At 42.1% G+C, this 16,186-nt stretch overlaps 1 protein-coding gene across 2 annotated transcripts; it reads right to left on the reverse strand.

The window, feature by feature from the left end:
• Positions 1-1,267: 1,267 nt before the first annotated feature.
• LOC143448254 (uncharacterized) lies at positions 1,268-14,537 on the reverse strand. Of its 2 annotated transcripts, none has more exons than XM_076947895.1 (2): positions 13,058-14,537; positions 1,268-2,061 (listed from the first exon to the last, which is right to left on the reverse strand). In XM_076947895.1, the coding sequence occupies exons 1-2, from the start codon at positions 14,414-14,416 to the stop codon at positions 1,891-1,893; spliced, it is 1,530 nt and encodes a 509-aa protein (XP_076804010.1). In that variant the 5' UTR covers positions 14,417-14,537; the 3' UTR covers positions 1,268-1,890. The 2 variants fall into 2 exon arrangements, with proteins under 2 accessions (XP_076804010.1, XP_076804009.1); XM_076947894.1 differs by lacking the exon at positions 1,268-2,061 and adding an exon at positions 2,068-7,763.
• Between the last annotated feature and the right edge of the window lie 1,649 nt (positions 14,538-16,186).

Here is a 16,186-nt window from a genome sequence, read left to right on the forward strand (position 1 = left end):
CAAGTTACAACAACTAGAAAGATGTGACAGATTCACAACTCAGAAGTTGAATACGGTACAGCGGCTCGTTTTACAACATAGGTCCTCATCATCTACAGCCCATGAGACTAAAGTCTCGTTTACGCCAAGTTGAGGTCGCAAAATAATGTGCGTTTCGACACCAGTTTTACACCAGTTTTATCAGTTTTAGTTTTTTATCAGTTTTATCAGACACCAGTTTTATCGGGTTCAATGATCAAAGCGTTCTATGATTATTATTTTGATTTTAATTGAGGTTACTGCAATAAATTTTTGTGAACTCCTTTGTTATGTCACAATGAAGCTTGTCGTGTCACCTATTTTGACAGCAAGTAAACTGGTTCGCTCAGATTGATTTCAACTGCAATTTGGTGCATTCATAAACTGCAATTATTATGATTGGTGGAATACATAGCTAAGCTTCAAGGGGTTTGATTTTTAAGACTTTAATGGGTTTTAAAGCGCTCTTTTATCCACCATGCGGTAGTTAAAAATTATGTTGTTAACACGATTGATCGATGCCTCGTTTTATTCGAAATTTAGCAACTCTTTCTTGGGTGCGGCCGCTACCACTAGACATTTTCATTTTGTGGCCAGCCATCGAAAACATTTTCGAACCCTAGTTTATGAAGTCACAATCACAATGGGTTTTTGGCGAAAATGTGAAAAAATTAAAATCGTGGGTCTTATTTGGGAAAGGTGACTTAGGTTCTGTTTGTTCGTATCAATCTAAGCTGTAGCAACAACTATTGCGCTAGGATATAAAAGCGAACTGAGATGAAATGACAACATTGCCAAAGCCAGGTTGAACCTCTCTGAGCATCGTGTTTAGCTTGGTGGTAACTATTAAACGTGTGTTAACTAAGTTAATATTAATTAAGTAACTATCACTATTAAACGTGTGTTTTTATCCAGGAATTTTATTCAGTCTTTGCTCTGGGATTCCGGTCTTAAAAAATTTGAGACAAATGATTTTTATTAAACTATTAAGAAGATTAGAAGCGCGCTAGAGTCGTTCGCGAATTTTAGAAACCTCTCCATGAGGAATACTTCGAGTTATTGCCTTTATGACACAATAAAGCAAAGAAATAAATGGACGTTCTCTGATCTTTGCCGCTCTGTTAAGTGACCTACATAAGCTGCTTTTTACTGTCGGTGGCGATTTTAACTAAGTGTTACTATTCTGGTTTCATGAAGCCTTGCATATTTCAACTTAGCAAATCATTTCCCCGACAGACACTGGCCAATGTACAGGTTTTTACAAAGTTTTATTTTAGGCTTCGGCGAAAAAATATGTTGCACAATGTAGTCTCTAACCAGCAGAGAACGGAACAAAATAATATTTACAAAAGAATGAAGAAAAAAACAAAAACAAATCCGAGTAAGCAAGAGCGGAGAAAACAAAAGTCAAACGTTTCTGAAACCTGCAACAACGTCATCAACAAGCAGAAAAGATAGTTATGATGTCACAATGGCTCATACTTTCGATCTAAGAAAACTGTGAAAGGCGAGTACTAATTCATACAATTGATATTCACAAAAATAGTCAATAGCAACTCGGTGTCAAAAGCACAACAACGAAGCAATCGCAGCATTGTTCACGTTATGTACAAACTGTACAAAGCTGGAAGAGAATTTGTCCGTGATTTGGTCTTGGATTCAAAGTCTGGTGTTGCATAAAAATCGAATAACCGCTACACATTGTTTAGCACTGACTCAATTATGATGTGACTGTTACTTTGATAACAATGACACACATGAAGCCAAGTTGTACCAATTAAAATTAAATAAAACGGAGAAATTAGAGGTATTTTGGGAACCAACGAACGCTAAAACTTTCAACAAATAAATATTGCAATATCACAAGTCCAGTCACCGCAAGATGTCGTCGTGGAGCCAAGAAAGGGTGCTGTCTTCAATTAATCGTTGAATCTCGTCTGAATTGTGATCAGGAAATTCAAAGTGGGATTCGCATCGACAAGGGTCCGCCATTGTGATGCCTCCCCCCAGGATTATCTGGTTCAAGTCGAGGCTGAAGTCATTCTAGAAGAAAATTCAAAGATTTTAATAGATCTGCTGTGACGGCTACCTCTAATTTCTAGCCCTGACTTTAATTTCCAAACCGGCAATTTTAGCGCTGAAAAACTTATTAATAGAATTCTCGCGCTTTTCTACAATAATTTAGTCGTTCAACCGATAAAGGCATATTCACGGTGCATTATTAGGTCACAACGAAAACTATAATCGTTTTAGACTCCGGTCATCCGCGAAATCGCGCAAAGATTATAAAACGCCGATTGGCCATTTTTTTGAAGACCTTCGAGTGGTCAAATGTCCAGTTGCGGTGCGCGCGACAGGAAACCAACATGACAGCATGTGAAGTTAAGGAGACTGGAAATAGGCGACCATTCATCTGCATTATGCGCTCATAGGAGGCAGACTGCATAGAACACACCCAACAGTCTGTTACTGCTTGTTCGTGACGAAGCGCGACCCCAGTTTCCGGAGTTTTCAACAAAACTCCTAACCTTCAAGTTAGGGAAACGAGCTCTATGACAAAACAATGGTCGGTGTGTCGTAACAATCAACACGTGGTTGAGCTTGCGTTAAAAATTTTGAAGAAACTGTCGCCAAATTCAACAAACCTGAAAAGTTTCATTTGAGATTAGCGACAGAATCATTGAACCAAATCGCGATAGTTCGAGGCGTGGCCGCAAAAATAACAGGTTGTGAGGCCGCGTCAACGGCAAGGGCGTTACCGATTGAATGTTGTTTACAGCGGTATACAGCATATTCACAATCCGCCGCTCATCATTATTTATGCAAAGTTTGAAAACGCGAAAACTGCAGAAGAACCTTCTCTGTAAAGTAATCAATAATTAATTGATTCAGCTGAATAACACTGCGCAGTAGAGATGTGCGCAGCCTGCACTCCATCTGCCCATTATGACGTTTTTCTCTTTCCGTGCTGTTATTGCTCCATTTCCTGGATCGAGTGACGTTTGAATAGGAGCCAGCTACAACCGCTGATCCACTAACAACCATTTTCAAACGATCATCAAAATTAAAGGCGATTTTGCTTATGACGTAACACGACACTGTCTATGAATGCACAATAAATGTGCCGCGTTTAGGAACATAATCCCGGCTCTGGCAACAAGCGGAAATATACGTCACAGAGAACAGCATCGCGTTTAGAAGGAACGATTATATTGTCGATGAAACAGGTAGTTTGATGAAACTGGAATGAATTAAAACGACAGTTTCGCGGCAGACCGCGCCCTTTCCACTTCTATCACGTGATCTTATGGCTTCCTCCCAAAAACCGCGCGACATCGGCCGGAATAATCACGTGACGCGCTGATGATAAAGTGATTTTCGATAAATTGAGCAAAACCAGACAAAATCCACGACAGGACGAAAATCAACGGGCTTGGGATGCTCGCGCGTTTGAAGTCGCAGCAAATTCGACATCGATGAACAGCATCAAAGCGGCCGGATTGACAGGAGTGGAAAATCCTGTTGTGAACTCAGAGGACACAAAAGCTTCCATAGAAGCGGGTTGTAAACTCCTCAAACAAGCGCCAAAGCAAGTCTTGTTAATAAAGTTTACTGCCAGTGGACGATTTCTACCGACAGTGGGGACGGCGCTTGGTCTGGTCAGCCTCATAAACAGGCAATTTCCTGGACAATCAACACAGGGGGTACGATAAGCTTTCGTAATTAAATCAAGATTTGACTTGTACCCTGAGTTGGGGCGACCCGCACCAAATTCCCACGACACAGCGCAGTTTAAATCTCATTCCACTCGCTCTCGATTGGCCTCTTTAAACAAACAGCATTGTGACATCACAATCACACGGTGTCATGCGGTAAAATAACAAGTAATTTTCAAAGCAATTTAATTTAGAATACAAAAGTATATCGTTTTATCAAAACAATGAATAATTTATTGTTTACGCTTAAAATTTGTCATGTTTTCGTTACAAGCGGAAACGTGTGTTAACGCAACAAAGGCGGCTTTCTGAGAATTGTTTATACTTGAATCACGTGATTTGCATCAAGAGGAAATTGACAACATTGCCTAGACAACGCAAACCATAGATATTTTGTAAACAATATGAGCAAATAAGTCAGTGGTCGCATGTTACTGCGTAATAGGCGACACAGAATTAGCAAGAACTTGGTCACACGATAACTAGTCAAATTGGGCGTGGTGCTAATACAACGTCATAATCTTTCGCTGTGTTACGTAACAAACTTCAATTTCAATGCAATGATTGCAGCAGAATTGGCTGGTCAGCTGTTTTTTGTTTAGATTGATCGCTTCAGCTCTCTTTAAACGCTTAGCTCCAGAAAAGAGCGTTCTTTTGCTCTCTTTATCGCGTTAAAAAGTGAAGCGAGAAGCGATCGAGTGCTCGTTTGATTAGTCACAAAAAAGAAAAACATCTAAGATGGCGAGCGGGTTGTGAAAATGCACATTTTTTAAAGCACGAGTACACACTCAAACTAACAAATCCAGTCTAACTGGATCGCAGCCGATTTTCATGGATGGTCGATTTTCACGGCGACGTCTCTCGCTGGACACCAAGGAAACCAAAACCCACTTGGACCCTTAATTTGTCTGCGACGTTAAATAATCGAAAATGTGATTATGTGGTCCACGTTTCGGTGTTTATGTGAACTGTGAGCAAGTGTTGCAAAGCCTGGCTCATGTATACCCAGGGTATCTCCATGTTTTACATCTTATTTCACCCGCAGTCAGCTAAAACCCACAACCAAAGAACCTTCGACAGAAATGGAAATTGTTGCGCCATGGGAGGAAATTGCCACGCATGGCTGCACACCTCAGGCAAGTTCAGGCTTGCTCGGGTCTGGCTCAATTTGCCATTTTCTCCAGTTTAAGAACTGATATTTGCGAGGAACAAAATAACAGACCTCTTCAGGTTTGCTGACGTTCTAGCTACACTGACGTCACAATGGCGACGTTTTGCGTCGCCGTGACAAGTTATCAGATAACATGTGTCCAATGAATGCACGACACGTCAACAAATATCAAGAAAAACTGCCAAAGTTGATGCATACACATTAGCACTGGTTTGGTTGCCACACCAGCTTATAGGCCAAATTGAGAATTCTAATTTCCATTCCTTGACCCCTCTGTGAGTTTAAGTGCGCAGGGTTCGAAATCAAAAGCAAACGAACTCAGCCGAGACACGATAACTGGCACGAATACCTCTCATCGTTGACGTAATAATGGTTATTTTACGACGTAACAAACATGAACACTAGCGAGAACTCACAAAGGCGTTCACGGCTTTGCATACAAAGCAACAAATCGCGCAATACTGGAGTTTTATAAATAACAGGAGCGAACGAAATGAGGTGGTTCAGGTTCCGCGCTAAGCCGCGTCCATCGATTCTAGAGCGTGATAAAACCCGTTGCTATGACAACGGTTCTGTGTCGGTATTAGGACCGCCCTTCGCGTGAGTCATCGGGCAAATAATAAGAGTGTCGTAACTCGCGATCAAGCGAAACTTGTTTGAGGGAATATTGCAAATCTAGGCCGCCGCTGTTAAGCGCGATTTGACTCCTGGTTATAAGTATTTCGTAAAACATAAGAACTCAATTTAACTCGTGGCAACAAAAAGTTTTAAGTCGCGCGGTGGATTCGTCGAAGCTCGGCGACAGATGGCGAATGGGACGACAGACGCCACAAAGCAAAGAAGACGACTTCGTCAGCCATCTGGTGCCGATAAAATCTTTTATTTTACAGGCGGGTTCAATCATCTGGCAATAACAGATTTCTTCTGGAATTTGAAACCGCGAATCCGCGCAACATTAATTATCGCGAATTATCGCTGTACTTGGCAGATGCCTCGTCACATGACCCGACAGCCAACCAAGCCACGTTACCGGGTCAAAGGTAATGCCTTAATGAGTCTCAAAGACCGGATTTTGTTAAGACAAGCAAAAAGGAGCAACGAAGTAAACTGATACGTCATAGAAGCGAGGCTGGAATTGACCAAGATCGGCTTGACGGCGTTAAATGTCGTTTCGTCATCTACACGTCATAATCACATCCGATTTACGCCATAATCGTATATTTCTGCTATTCTAATTAACGCCATTTCCTGCTAACATGAACTCTTATGTACAACATTTTTTGACGTCACAATCGATCGAGTTCAAGTGAGGTTAGAAGCGAGGTGATTCATCCTTGAGATGCTGATTCGTTCTTGCGTCAGTCGAAAAATGTGGGCTGGGGCCAGATTCTTTGGATTTCATTTTTAAAACCCCAGCTTCCTGTAACGGAAACCGCACAATGGTTGTCCGTTTTTCGCTTCATTATGATGTAACAGTCGCGCGGAACGACCACGTGCACAACAAAAAAGCGAATGATCGAAAAATAGGGAAGGGGGGAGGGGGTGGAGAAGTCAGTCGCGCACGCGATGGATAGTGGGAAAAATTCATGAATGTAAATTGCACCATTCGGGATTATTCATTTTAAAAGTCACCGCGTAAGCTGACATTAACCTATTATGACGTCAAAATCTTTTACAAGAATCTTCATCATTACGACTTCCGTGATTTGTTTGGTTAATAATGGAAATGATTCAGCATAAAGCTTATTCGTTCGTCTTCGTTCAAATATACCTGTTATATTAGTAACATGCATTCTAATAATAATACCCGATTACTACGCCTTAATGCTGTCATATAACGTCACAATTGTTATTACCGTGTCGCGCTTAGCTGATTGGTCGATCATGCAAACACGCCCACTGGTGCAATCAGATGATTGTGATTCGTGCAGTTCTATGACCGCACAGAGCTTAAAATTATGAAAATGTCACAAGAAACGAGAACAAACTAAGTCAGTTCTATAAAATAAGACTTGGAACGATTCTTCAAAACCATGAAGAATTCTATTAAGATGAGAAGAGGTTATTATGAAACCGGTCACGCAACTCCTACGCTCATGGTTGTTAAATACCTTTAAAAAAGTGAAGCAATCTCTAACATTCTGTGAAAATTGGGATCCAACGCTTTCTAATTTGCGCCGTTTAGATATTGTATTGTTACGTCATAATTACCACCACGTGTCGGGTTCTGGGCAACCGAAGATTAAGTGTTTTCCGCGCAGAAAGGTCATAGGTTAATCACCAAACTACAGAAAAACCTCACATTTTCGACCGATCTTTGCACGTACAGGTATGAACCTGGCGAACGCTTGAAGCACGAAGATGGGCGACCAAGCGACGCCAAATCGTCATAATTATCTGACAGCTACCACGTGATCACAAACTTCAAACAAACGGTTTCCAGATTTCGTCAAAATTCGTCGGTATCCAGCCAGTGCGTGGCACGCAGTCGTCGCATGAAGCGAAGTTCGGGGTGAGCTGGCTGACATAAAACACTTTTTCTTTTAAAAAGCAAAACATCTCGATTAGCGCATTCGATCGTCAGTTTCACTGTCTTTAAAGTTTTCCCACGACCCTCAATTAATTCAGTCATTGTGACGTAACACATGGTTTTACAAATTTACAGCACTCAAATTTCATTGGAAGTTGACTTTGAACGGTGATCGAATTGCGTTGATTATCTTTTTTCGCCAAAGCTCATAAGAACACAGCCGGCTCGAGTTGAAACGGAAACCTACGCTCCAGGCAAATCCGAGCACAATTAAAGCCAGATTGTGCGCTGTCCTTTGCCCAATCGACCAATCCCGTGCTTTCAATATCTGAAATTTCGTTTGTTACCCAATAAAAAAGAATTGTGTCAGCTTCTATGACCTAATAATAGCGGCGTGGTAGTTATAGCCTAGTTCAACTATGAATAAAAGCAGATGGCCAATTCATTAGAGGCCGAACGAAGATTGATCGGTTTAAAGAGGATGACTCAAGCGAAAGGTGAACCGCGAGGCTAGCTTCAAAAATCACAAGATTGTCAAACAAGAAGTGCGATTTGCACCAAACAAAGCGACAAAACCTCTGTGAATCTTCACAGCATCGCAAAGCAACATAGTCCTGTGTTTTGCTGGGCTTAATGTGACGAAATACAGTACACTTCAAAGTAATAACGCTGGCGGCCTACCAGACAATTTTCGCGAAACTACAGATGACCATTACCTAGGCACCTGCGTAGGTTTAATTGTGTTCAGTCATTGTTACGACATAATAGCCGTGTCGCTATTTTGGTCGGGGTTTTATCACAACCTTGAAGCGCATTCTAATTCATAGAAATAGCGCTCAAAGCGATATATTTAGCAAAACCGGAGTCTTAGATTAAAGAGCAAGTCACAGAAAAATGAGTCACCCTGCGAGGATGACTTGTGTATTGTTTTTACGACACTTTGTGCTTTGAAAAGACGTCAAGCCTTAACCAGCGCATCGTGATTCAAAGTAGACTCTAAAATTTTAGCAATAATTTGTGGGCAACGTTGAGTCACAGCCTCCTTTATCAGGTCTTAATTCCCCTTTTGTAACGTCACAATACACTCAAGTGCTACTTGATTATTATCGCACAAAAAGGGGATTTCGCTGCGAAAAAAACACTTTTATGAAGTTTTGTTCCAGTTGAAATACAAGGCTATGTGTGAGATGAGCGTGGTTGTACGGTTTACACTGAATGAGCAAACAATACGAATTGACGCCATTAACTTTCGTTTCAATGAAAAGCTGGTATCACTGGTGCCAGGTACCTTGGATAACTGGAAAACCTGAAACTAATAAAATTATCGTCGCCATGAAGCACTTTCGGCTTATCCGCACAAGAACAATAGATTGGAAAAAACCATCCTACCACTGAAATCCAGGTTTCTCTTTAACGAGTGTGACGTAATAATGCCGATTACCGGTTTTGCACGTCACAGCTTCCTGCTTTGTACTGAAGGAAGTGCTAGCTGTGAAAAAATCCCTAAAAAGCTAAATCCGGTTTGCTTGTAGTTTGCAAATCCGCGCAACCCTTGAACCATGAGAAGGCAAACATGTAATTATGACGTCAGATGAACAAAATTCGCTTTTCCCCTTGGCCAATAACGATGGACAATAGACAAATGTTTGTTTCAAGACGAATTTGTTATTTTGGTGGGACTATTGCCAGATGTAGAGTAAATGCAAGCATTATATGCTGTAAACGTGTCATATGTTTATTGTGGAAGGACTAAATCTGCCACAAAATGCTTACAACCGTTTAAACGAGTCGTTTCATTTACGACTAAGGCATTTGTGATGTCACTAAGGGCAGTATGATCGCTTGACAATTGCGTTTCTCTCTTAAGTGGTTTGTTTATCATCAAGTTCACAGTGGGAGTGATGCGCATCAAATAACAAACTGAAACAGCAAGCTGGCAGCAAAAATCTGCAAAAACTGCTGGCCAAGCCTTTAGCCACCACTCGAAGAATCTATTTATAGAAAGTGGGTCGTTATCTCAACTTTTCAACCAGCTGGAAGGAGCGACCTTTGCGCTGAAACGTGGAAATACACGACTTGAGCGAAAACAAAAACATCCAGAGACATCTTATGATGTAGGTCATGGAACGGCTAATTGCAAACTGCAGCGCAAAGAGAGGAAACCATCAATTATTGTCTATTTCCAACCTTAAATTACAGCGCATTACAAGGTTGTACAACTATAGGCTGATGTAAGTTATGTCCACAACGTGCCCAGCTCAAGCAAATATCTGGGTTAGCTTCCGTGACTCAATACCAAGGAATTGCCTTTGCAAAGCGCGAGCCGTTCCGACTTTGCAACGCACAAGGTCATTGAACCTATCGACTAATGTGACGTCACAATCACATGACAAAACACAGCAGTGAAAGCTCAAAATATATTTATCGCCAGTTTGTAGTAAATATTAGCAGCAGCTACATCATGCCAGCTTCACTTGTGATGTCATAAACATGATTACGCACAAATCGATGTTCTAGAATTGTTACTTCACTGATTCAACAAAACAAGTCACATCGACCAATCAGAAACGACGTCGTGAACTCGCGGCTTATATAAGTGGCGGAAATCGCCCGATGCAAATCGTCGTAAACAAGCGCGTAAAATCGACATCATAATTAAGAATTAATCTTGCTTATAGCCCATGTTGATTCATGCGAAGCCATGAATGAAATTGTCCCCAAAAAAATTACCATAACTTCAAGGGCTGCGTCCCGAAGAACGTCAACCTTCCCAGGTACGTTTCTGGTCCATCCATTACGGTGCCTAGAACGCAGGGATAAAGATTCGCCAAGTTTCCTAGAAAATTGCTTGGGGCAAAACTATCTGCTTAAAAAGCGCAAAAATAGCCTGATTATTTTCAAAACAACTGCCAACGTACCAGTAACCATCAAAAATCCCGGAAAACTATTTATTAAAGTCCCCAAAATGAACCCACAGCGTCCGTAAATCATCGCACGAATATGACGTCACAGATGTAAATGAATCAGCGCATTTGTAGTTCGTGGACGACCGCGGGTCTTATTAAAAATTTCACATCAATATAATGATACAGTTTATGGAAAAAATATTTCAATTATAGGAAAGTGGAATCAGCGTGTTTTACTGACATCAACTAAGCCCATTATTACGCATCAATTGGATTTTTAGAATCGAATTGGTTTCAAAAGGAGAAATCAAGTAATTTTCCATTGCTGCGCGTTAAACCACGGTTAAAAACAAGCGTAACAACAAAAACAGACGTAGTTCAAACATACCTCACCTAAAGCATGTTGTCTGCCACCACCGCACCACGCTTTCCACCAACTAACGACGGAAGTTATCACGATGACGTAGAAAAACAAACATTGAACCCACGTGAACTTGTTGTCTCACAAACATGGTTCGTCAGACATGCATTGTGACGGTTCAGTTGAATAATATGACGTCATAAAGGAGAAATACACAAGAGTAAAGGGGACTTGTCAACACACATATTCAGTTGCTGAACTGGTGTTGATTGTCAAAGTCGAAATCACAAACTACTGGCACAGATTGACTTCAATACCGTTTTGACAATATCGTTTATGTCGTCATAAAACATTGAATAATGACGAAAAAGCAAGAACAGTTTGGCTTCTTTCAAAATAACAACTAAATATAAGAAAACTTATCAATATAGCAACATCCCATTTTCTCGAATCTGGATTAACTACCAAATAGTGATAGTCGCTGTGTCATTATGACATCACAGTGTGTGAAATGTTTAACTAGTTATGACCGTTTCACGTTTCCTTATTTGACGCATTTACGAATTTATAATTACGTCACAGCGTTATATGCAAACCACGAACGAACATTGATTCAAAATAGGATCTAAATTAAGTTCAATAATTAATGTGCTTTCATTGTGCTATATTCCAGCACAGCCGAGACAAAATGATCTTCGCATGAAACAACTGATATGAAACACATGTAGCCTAGCTGTTGGGTTAGCTGTGAGCAAACGCCATAAAGTATGTCTCAAGCACCCAATAAGGGTCGCTCTGAGCTAGCAGAGCCCACGGTAGGCTAAACCGACCGAGAAGACGCCACTTGAAAGATCTTGAAGGCTATTTCGCAACTTTGTCTGACATGTGCAAGTTGTGATTAACCGCTACGACAACGGCACATTTACATAACAATGGGTGATTGATAACCTAACAGTTACATAGATAGGTTTAAGCACGACGAGACATTGATTAACAGATTTAAATTTTAACGTGTGACCTCAGTAGGCTTAAAGAATAAGAAGACATCGGAAAGTTTACTTCAACGAGACATAATAGACAGTCCGGTAACACGACACCAGCTTTAACCAGCACCAAACAAAATTTGATCTCGCTTCGTTCCACTTCCCTCCAGTTCGCTAATAATTAAGCTGCAGCCGAGCAATGCTAACGACGCTGCGTTTCAAAGAGCAACGATCATGCAAATCAACCCCAAACGTGCGTTTTGTTTGTCACTTATGTGCCACAGCTGTACGAACACGATATTTCAACGAAAGTGTCAGGATATCCAACACAAAACATATCAACGATTGACGGTCAACTGCTAGCAGACGTGGTAAGCTGTGTCAACTTTACTCGGGTGTATTTAGTTTTGCTGTAGGAGGACGCAAGGGATATTACATCGAGCGAAATTGTTAAACAAACAGATAGGTCGTGTCTACCTTGACGTATCGGGACCAGCTTTTAATAAAAACTTTTTGACCCGTGCTAAGTTAACCATTGTGACGTATCAAAACGCGATAATACACTCCACCAAAAACATTAATTTAAGGCTGGGTTCAACCGGTCATAATGCGTCTCAAAAACAGCACTTAGCTGAGACAGATTCAGCCACAAACTTGGGTTAGACAGGAATTGGGAGCGTCTATCTCAAGAAATAGCTTTTGACGTAGACGCACAACGTCAATTCATGTTAAGTTATGCGTCAATGCGTTGCGTCGATGCTCGAGGCTAAAAGTTCTAAAACGCTCTGTTTACAAACTACGTCATAAGAACTATAGTCACGTGATACTACATGAGTTTCGGTCAAGCGAGAAATCTAGTGGTCCAAAAATATCTCATCAAAACATGACCTATGACGCGTAAACAGCAATTAACTTTCCACGGAAATAGGACGGCACGGCCAGGATTTTAATGAAACTCCAAAACAAAGCCTTACATAACCGGTGTTTTGGTTTTCACAAGGAAACCTATTTTCAAGCAATAACCAGTTTTTTAATCATGAGCAGGCTTATGTAAGGCCAGACAATTACTCATCAATAATAATCACTTAAAAATTCTTATGAAACAACCCAGGAGTTGAATACAACTACAGACCCTCGTCGCTATACACCGCGTTCACTCGGGGGATTTCCTTCGCACGCACACCAAAAATCGCACTTTAATTTTCGCATTGTGACGTAATACTCAGCCACCGAGTGTCAGGTCATATCCTCAACTTTTTAGCTAATAGCTGGTTAATTAATAACAGCGCGGTACTCGCTTCAGAATGCACCCACTCATCAACAAATAGCTTTGTAACCGCGCATGCGCACTTCCGGCTTAATAACAACTCACCTTGGTCGAGTCTTGAAGGATTTCCACAAATTGATTGACAGGTCCATGCTTGGGGGGGTGGACGGCGGGCTGGGGGGTGTATCCAATTACCACCTGTCCGTTGAGTATGCTCACCTCCTGCTGCTGCTGGCCCCCGAATATCGGGACGAACCTTTGCGGGACGGGGGTAGAGATCGACGGGAAGGGAGACACCGAGGTAAACTCGGCGTTCCCCGATAGGAGAATGTACTGTCTCGACCCCTCCGTACTAGGGCCCTTAATAACGGTGGGGTACTGGTTCGTGCTGTTCGTGGGGTTATGAGCTTCCGACTTTACGACGCACGTCATCGCCGAACTATTCGCGTGGATCGGTTCAGGTTTCACAGTCTTGGTCACGCTGTTCGTCACAGACGTTGTTTGTGACGTCACAGCTAGTTGTATGGGATTGAAGGTGGTAATGATCTGTGGTTCCATCACAGGCAAGGCGGCCCCGTTGCCGGATTCTATCGTAATTTTCCGCTTTTTCGTCGGGCGTTTGTTCGACGGGTTGGTTTTCCTCTTACTGACGTCAGTGTCGTCGCTCTCCGGTATCGGGGATTTCCCGCTTTCGACAATGACGTGATACTCGCTCACTTCCTCCTTGACTTGCGGGTCGAGTTTCCCGATGTCCTGCTTCTTACTTATTTTGCCTTTTTTCTTCGGCTTGTACTTGTAGTCGGGGTGATCCCTCATGTGTTGGAGCCTCAACCGCTCCGCTTCTATGATGTACGGCCTCTTGGAGGATTCGGATTGCTCCCGCCAGATCTTCCCCAGGTTCCGGCTGATCTCAGCGTTGTGGAGATCCGGAGTCTTTTCCATGATCTTCCGGCGTTGGATCTGCGACCAAATCATAAAAGCGTTCATCGGGCGCTTGATGTAGCCGGGACGCGCTGCCAGTTTCTTCTGGCTGCTGATTGACGGCGGGGGGAGTTTGATCTCGGTATCCGGAAGACTTTTTAGCTCGGCCAGGATGCTGTCCATGTTGCTGCTTGATTCTGACACAGTTCGCGGCTTAGGTTGCTTAAACACGACCCCGTTGTCCAGTTTCGAGTCTTTCGGCTTATCCACGACGTCAAATACGTCAGAACCGTTCGAGTCCGAGCAGTTGATGCATTCTAGGGTGGGGGATGGCGACGCGGCGTGCAGGACATCGATTGACTTCCGTCCACTCGGTAAGGCGTTGATGTATTCATCGTCCAAGTCAATATCAGACCCAAGGCCTGATACAGCACTGTCAGGCGAGCCCGGCTGTTTCAACATGGTTTCGCCGGAATGTAAGCTCGAATATGCAGCCGACAAAGTTCCCAGTCGCGATGTTTCGTTTTGCAGTAGTAAAGCCATAAAAATAAGCTTGGTTCAAAATAATAGAACAACGGCTTGCACGGCGTGCGAGATAAATTTAATAACACATTAATTACAACACGTTAGACTTAACAAATTATCTGCAGATGAAACAATTTGTTGTCAACAGTACTAACAACACCTATTGCAAACAGGATGCTTTACGCTGCGTAGGTGGCAACTCAACAACGGCATACAGTGCACGATTGGACGCAATATCCTGTTCAGAACGTTATCACAGTTCCAACAAAAGCCAAACATCGCTTGCGGAAAGCTATCTACGCCCACTATCGCTACACATAGCTTAAATTGTTACTGCGAAACGCTTTCTTAAACTGGTAATCCACTACATGGTGATGGTACAGGTCTACGATTCCGTAACGAATTAGACACGGGAATATCGATTCCTATCTAAGAACTGACAGTACCAAGCAAGCAGCTCTGACCTTAAAAACACTCAGACGCAACCTTTCCCACTTTCTGGCAAGTGGCGTCACCATGCTCCTTATTATAAATGGCGCACGAAATCTCGATTTCTTTTTTCTCTTTTTGCTCTTCTCTCGCCTCCTACCTCTCTCGTTTCGCGGAAAGTAAACACAATCACTAATCAGCTGGTAAATGGTTGCCATGCGCTTGCCAGCTGATCTAGCACCGACACCGGTACCGTTTCCAACGCTAGCGAGGCCCATATGTCGTGGAAAGATGACGGCTGCGTTTTACTCACTCGATAGCGCGCATCAAGCTTCGCAAATAATATGCAAATTCTTATGATTACATTGCCAATTATACACAAGTGCTGCTTTACCGTAAGCCTATATATTTTTTGTTTATTGCTACGTCTTTCAGGACGAAATGACGAATTTTGATTTGCATTTAGCAAGGTTTTCGCAGTTCTTCGCTGAAAGCCTTTCAGTCAACGCGCCTTTAAAAGTGATATATCTTGAGCGGACGGTTGGCGAAAACTTGATCTTTTTGCTGGTGTTCAATGGCCTATGGGCAGTAGACAAGCTAATTCCGGTATTAGCTTCACTGACAATGGATTAATTGCTCTCTGACAGAAGCAGTCAGACAAAATCTTGCAAATCTCTTTGACAAATCTTTTCAACAAACACAACCGAATAAATGCAGTGTGTAACAGGCTGATTAAACTTGCATTCACATTCAATTCAAAATTTCAGTCGTCTCCGCTATGGAGGTAAAAACATCTTAAATTTGTCGCAAAATGAAAATAGAATGATTACGAGCCCATGTTGGTATTGTACGCCGAAGCAATAACAACTTTACAACGTAGAGTGCCATGTTTACAGCAAGAAGGCGCCAGTAGTAAAATATTATCTATTGTAACAACTGACTGACGCAGAGTTGTGCTCTGCTGGTCGACATTAAATTAGTAAAAGTAGGTCTAGAAAGCAGTAAAACGACAGCAAATTAATGTTATGGTGGAACACATAGGACTTCGTATGCCTGGGGTCAAATTTCAAGTGTTACACCACAGTTTTCGGTATAAGCGGGTGGGCTGTAAAGGCACTATTAGATAACGCTTAGCTACGCAATATTAAGCTGACAGTTCATTAACGTTAGGCTACGAACGCCGATTGGTGCACCGTACGCAGAGTGAGTTACTCTTACCAGTACAGCATGGCCTCGGGGGCATTGTACAAGGACAAATCTAATACTGGACCGCTGACTCATCCAGTATAAGAATATCCTTTTTCCAGCTATTCAGCAGTTCTGGGTCATGCTCTCAATAATTCACCTGCTAGTACCCGC

The sequence above is a fragment of the Clavelina lepadiformis genome, chromosome 3 (genome assembly GCF_947623445.1).
Source record: "Clavelina lepadiformis chromosome 3, kaClaLepa1.1, whole genome shotgun sequence".
Lineage (NCBI taxonomy): Eukaryota > Metazoa > Chordata > Ascidiacea > Aplousobranchia > Clavelinidae > Clavelina > Clavelina lepadiformis.

Excerpts from the sequence above, each read along its gene's own strand:
- LOC143448254 (XM_076947894.1), bottom strand. The coding sequence starts at position 14,416 with ATGGCTTTACTACTGCAAAACGAAACATCGCGACTGGGAACTTTGTCG. Across the intron at positions 7,764-13,057 it reads TCCTTCAAGACTCGACCAAG|ATATTGAAAGCACGGGATTG; the intron begins GTGAGTTGTTAT and ends ACGAAATTTCAG.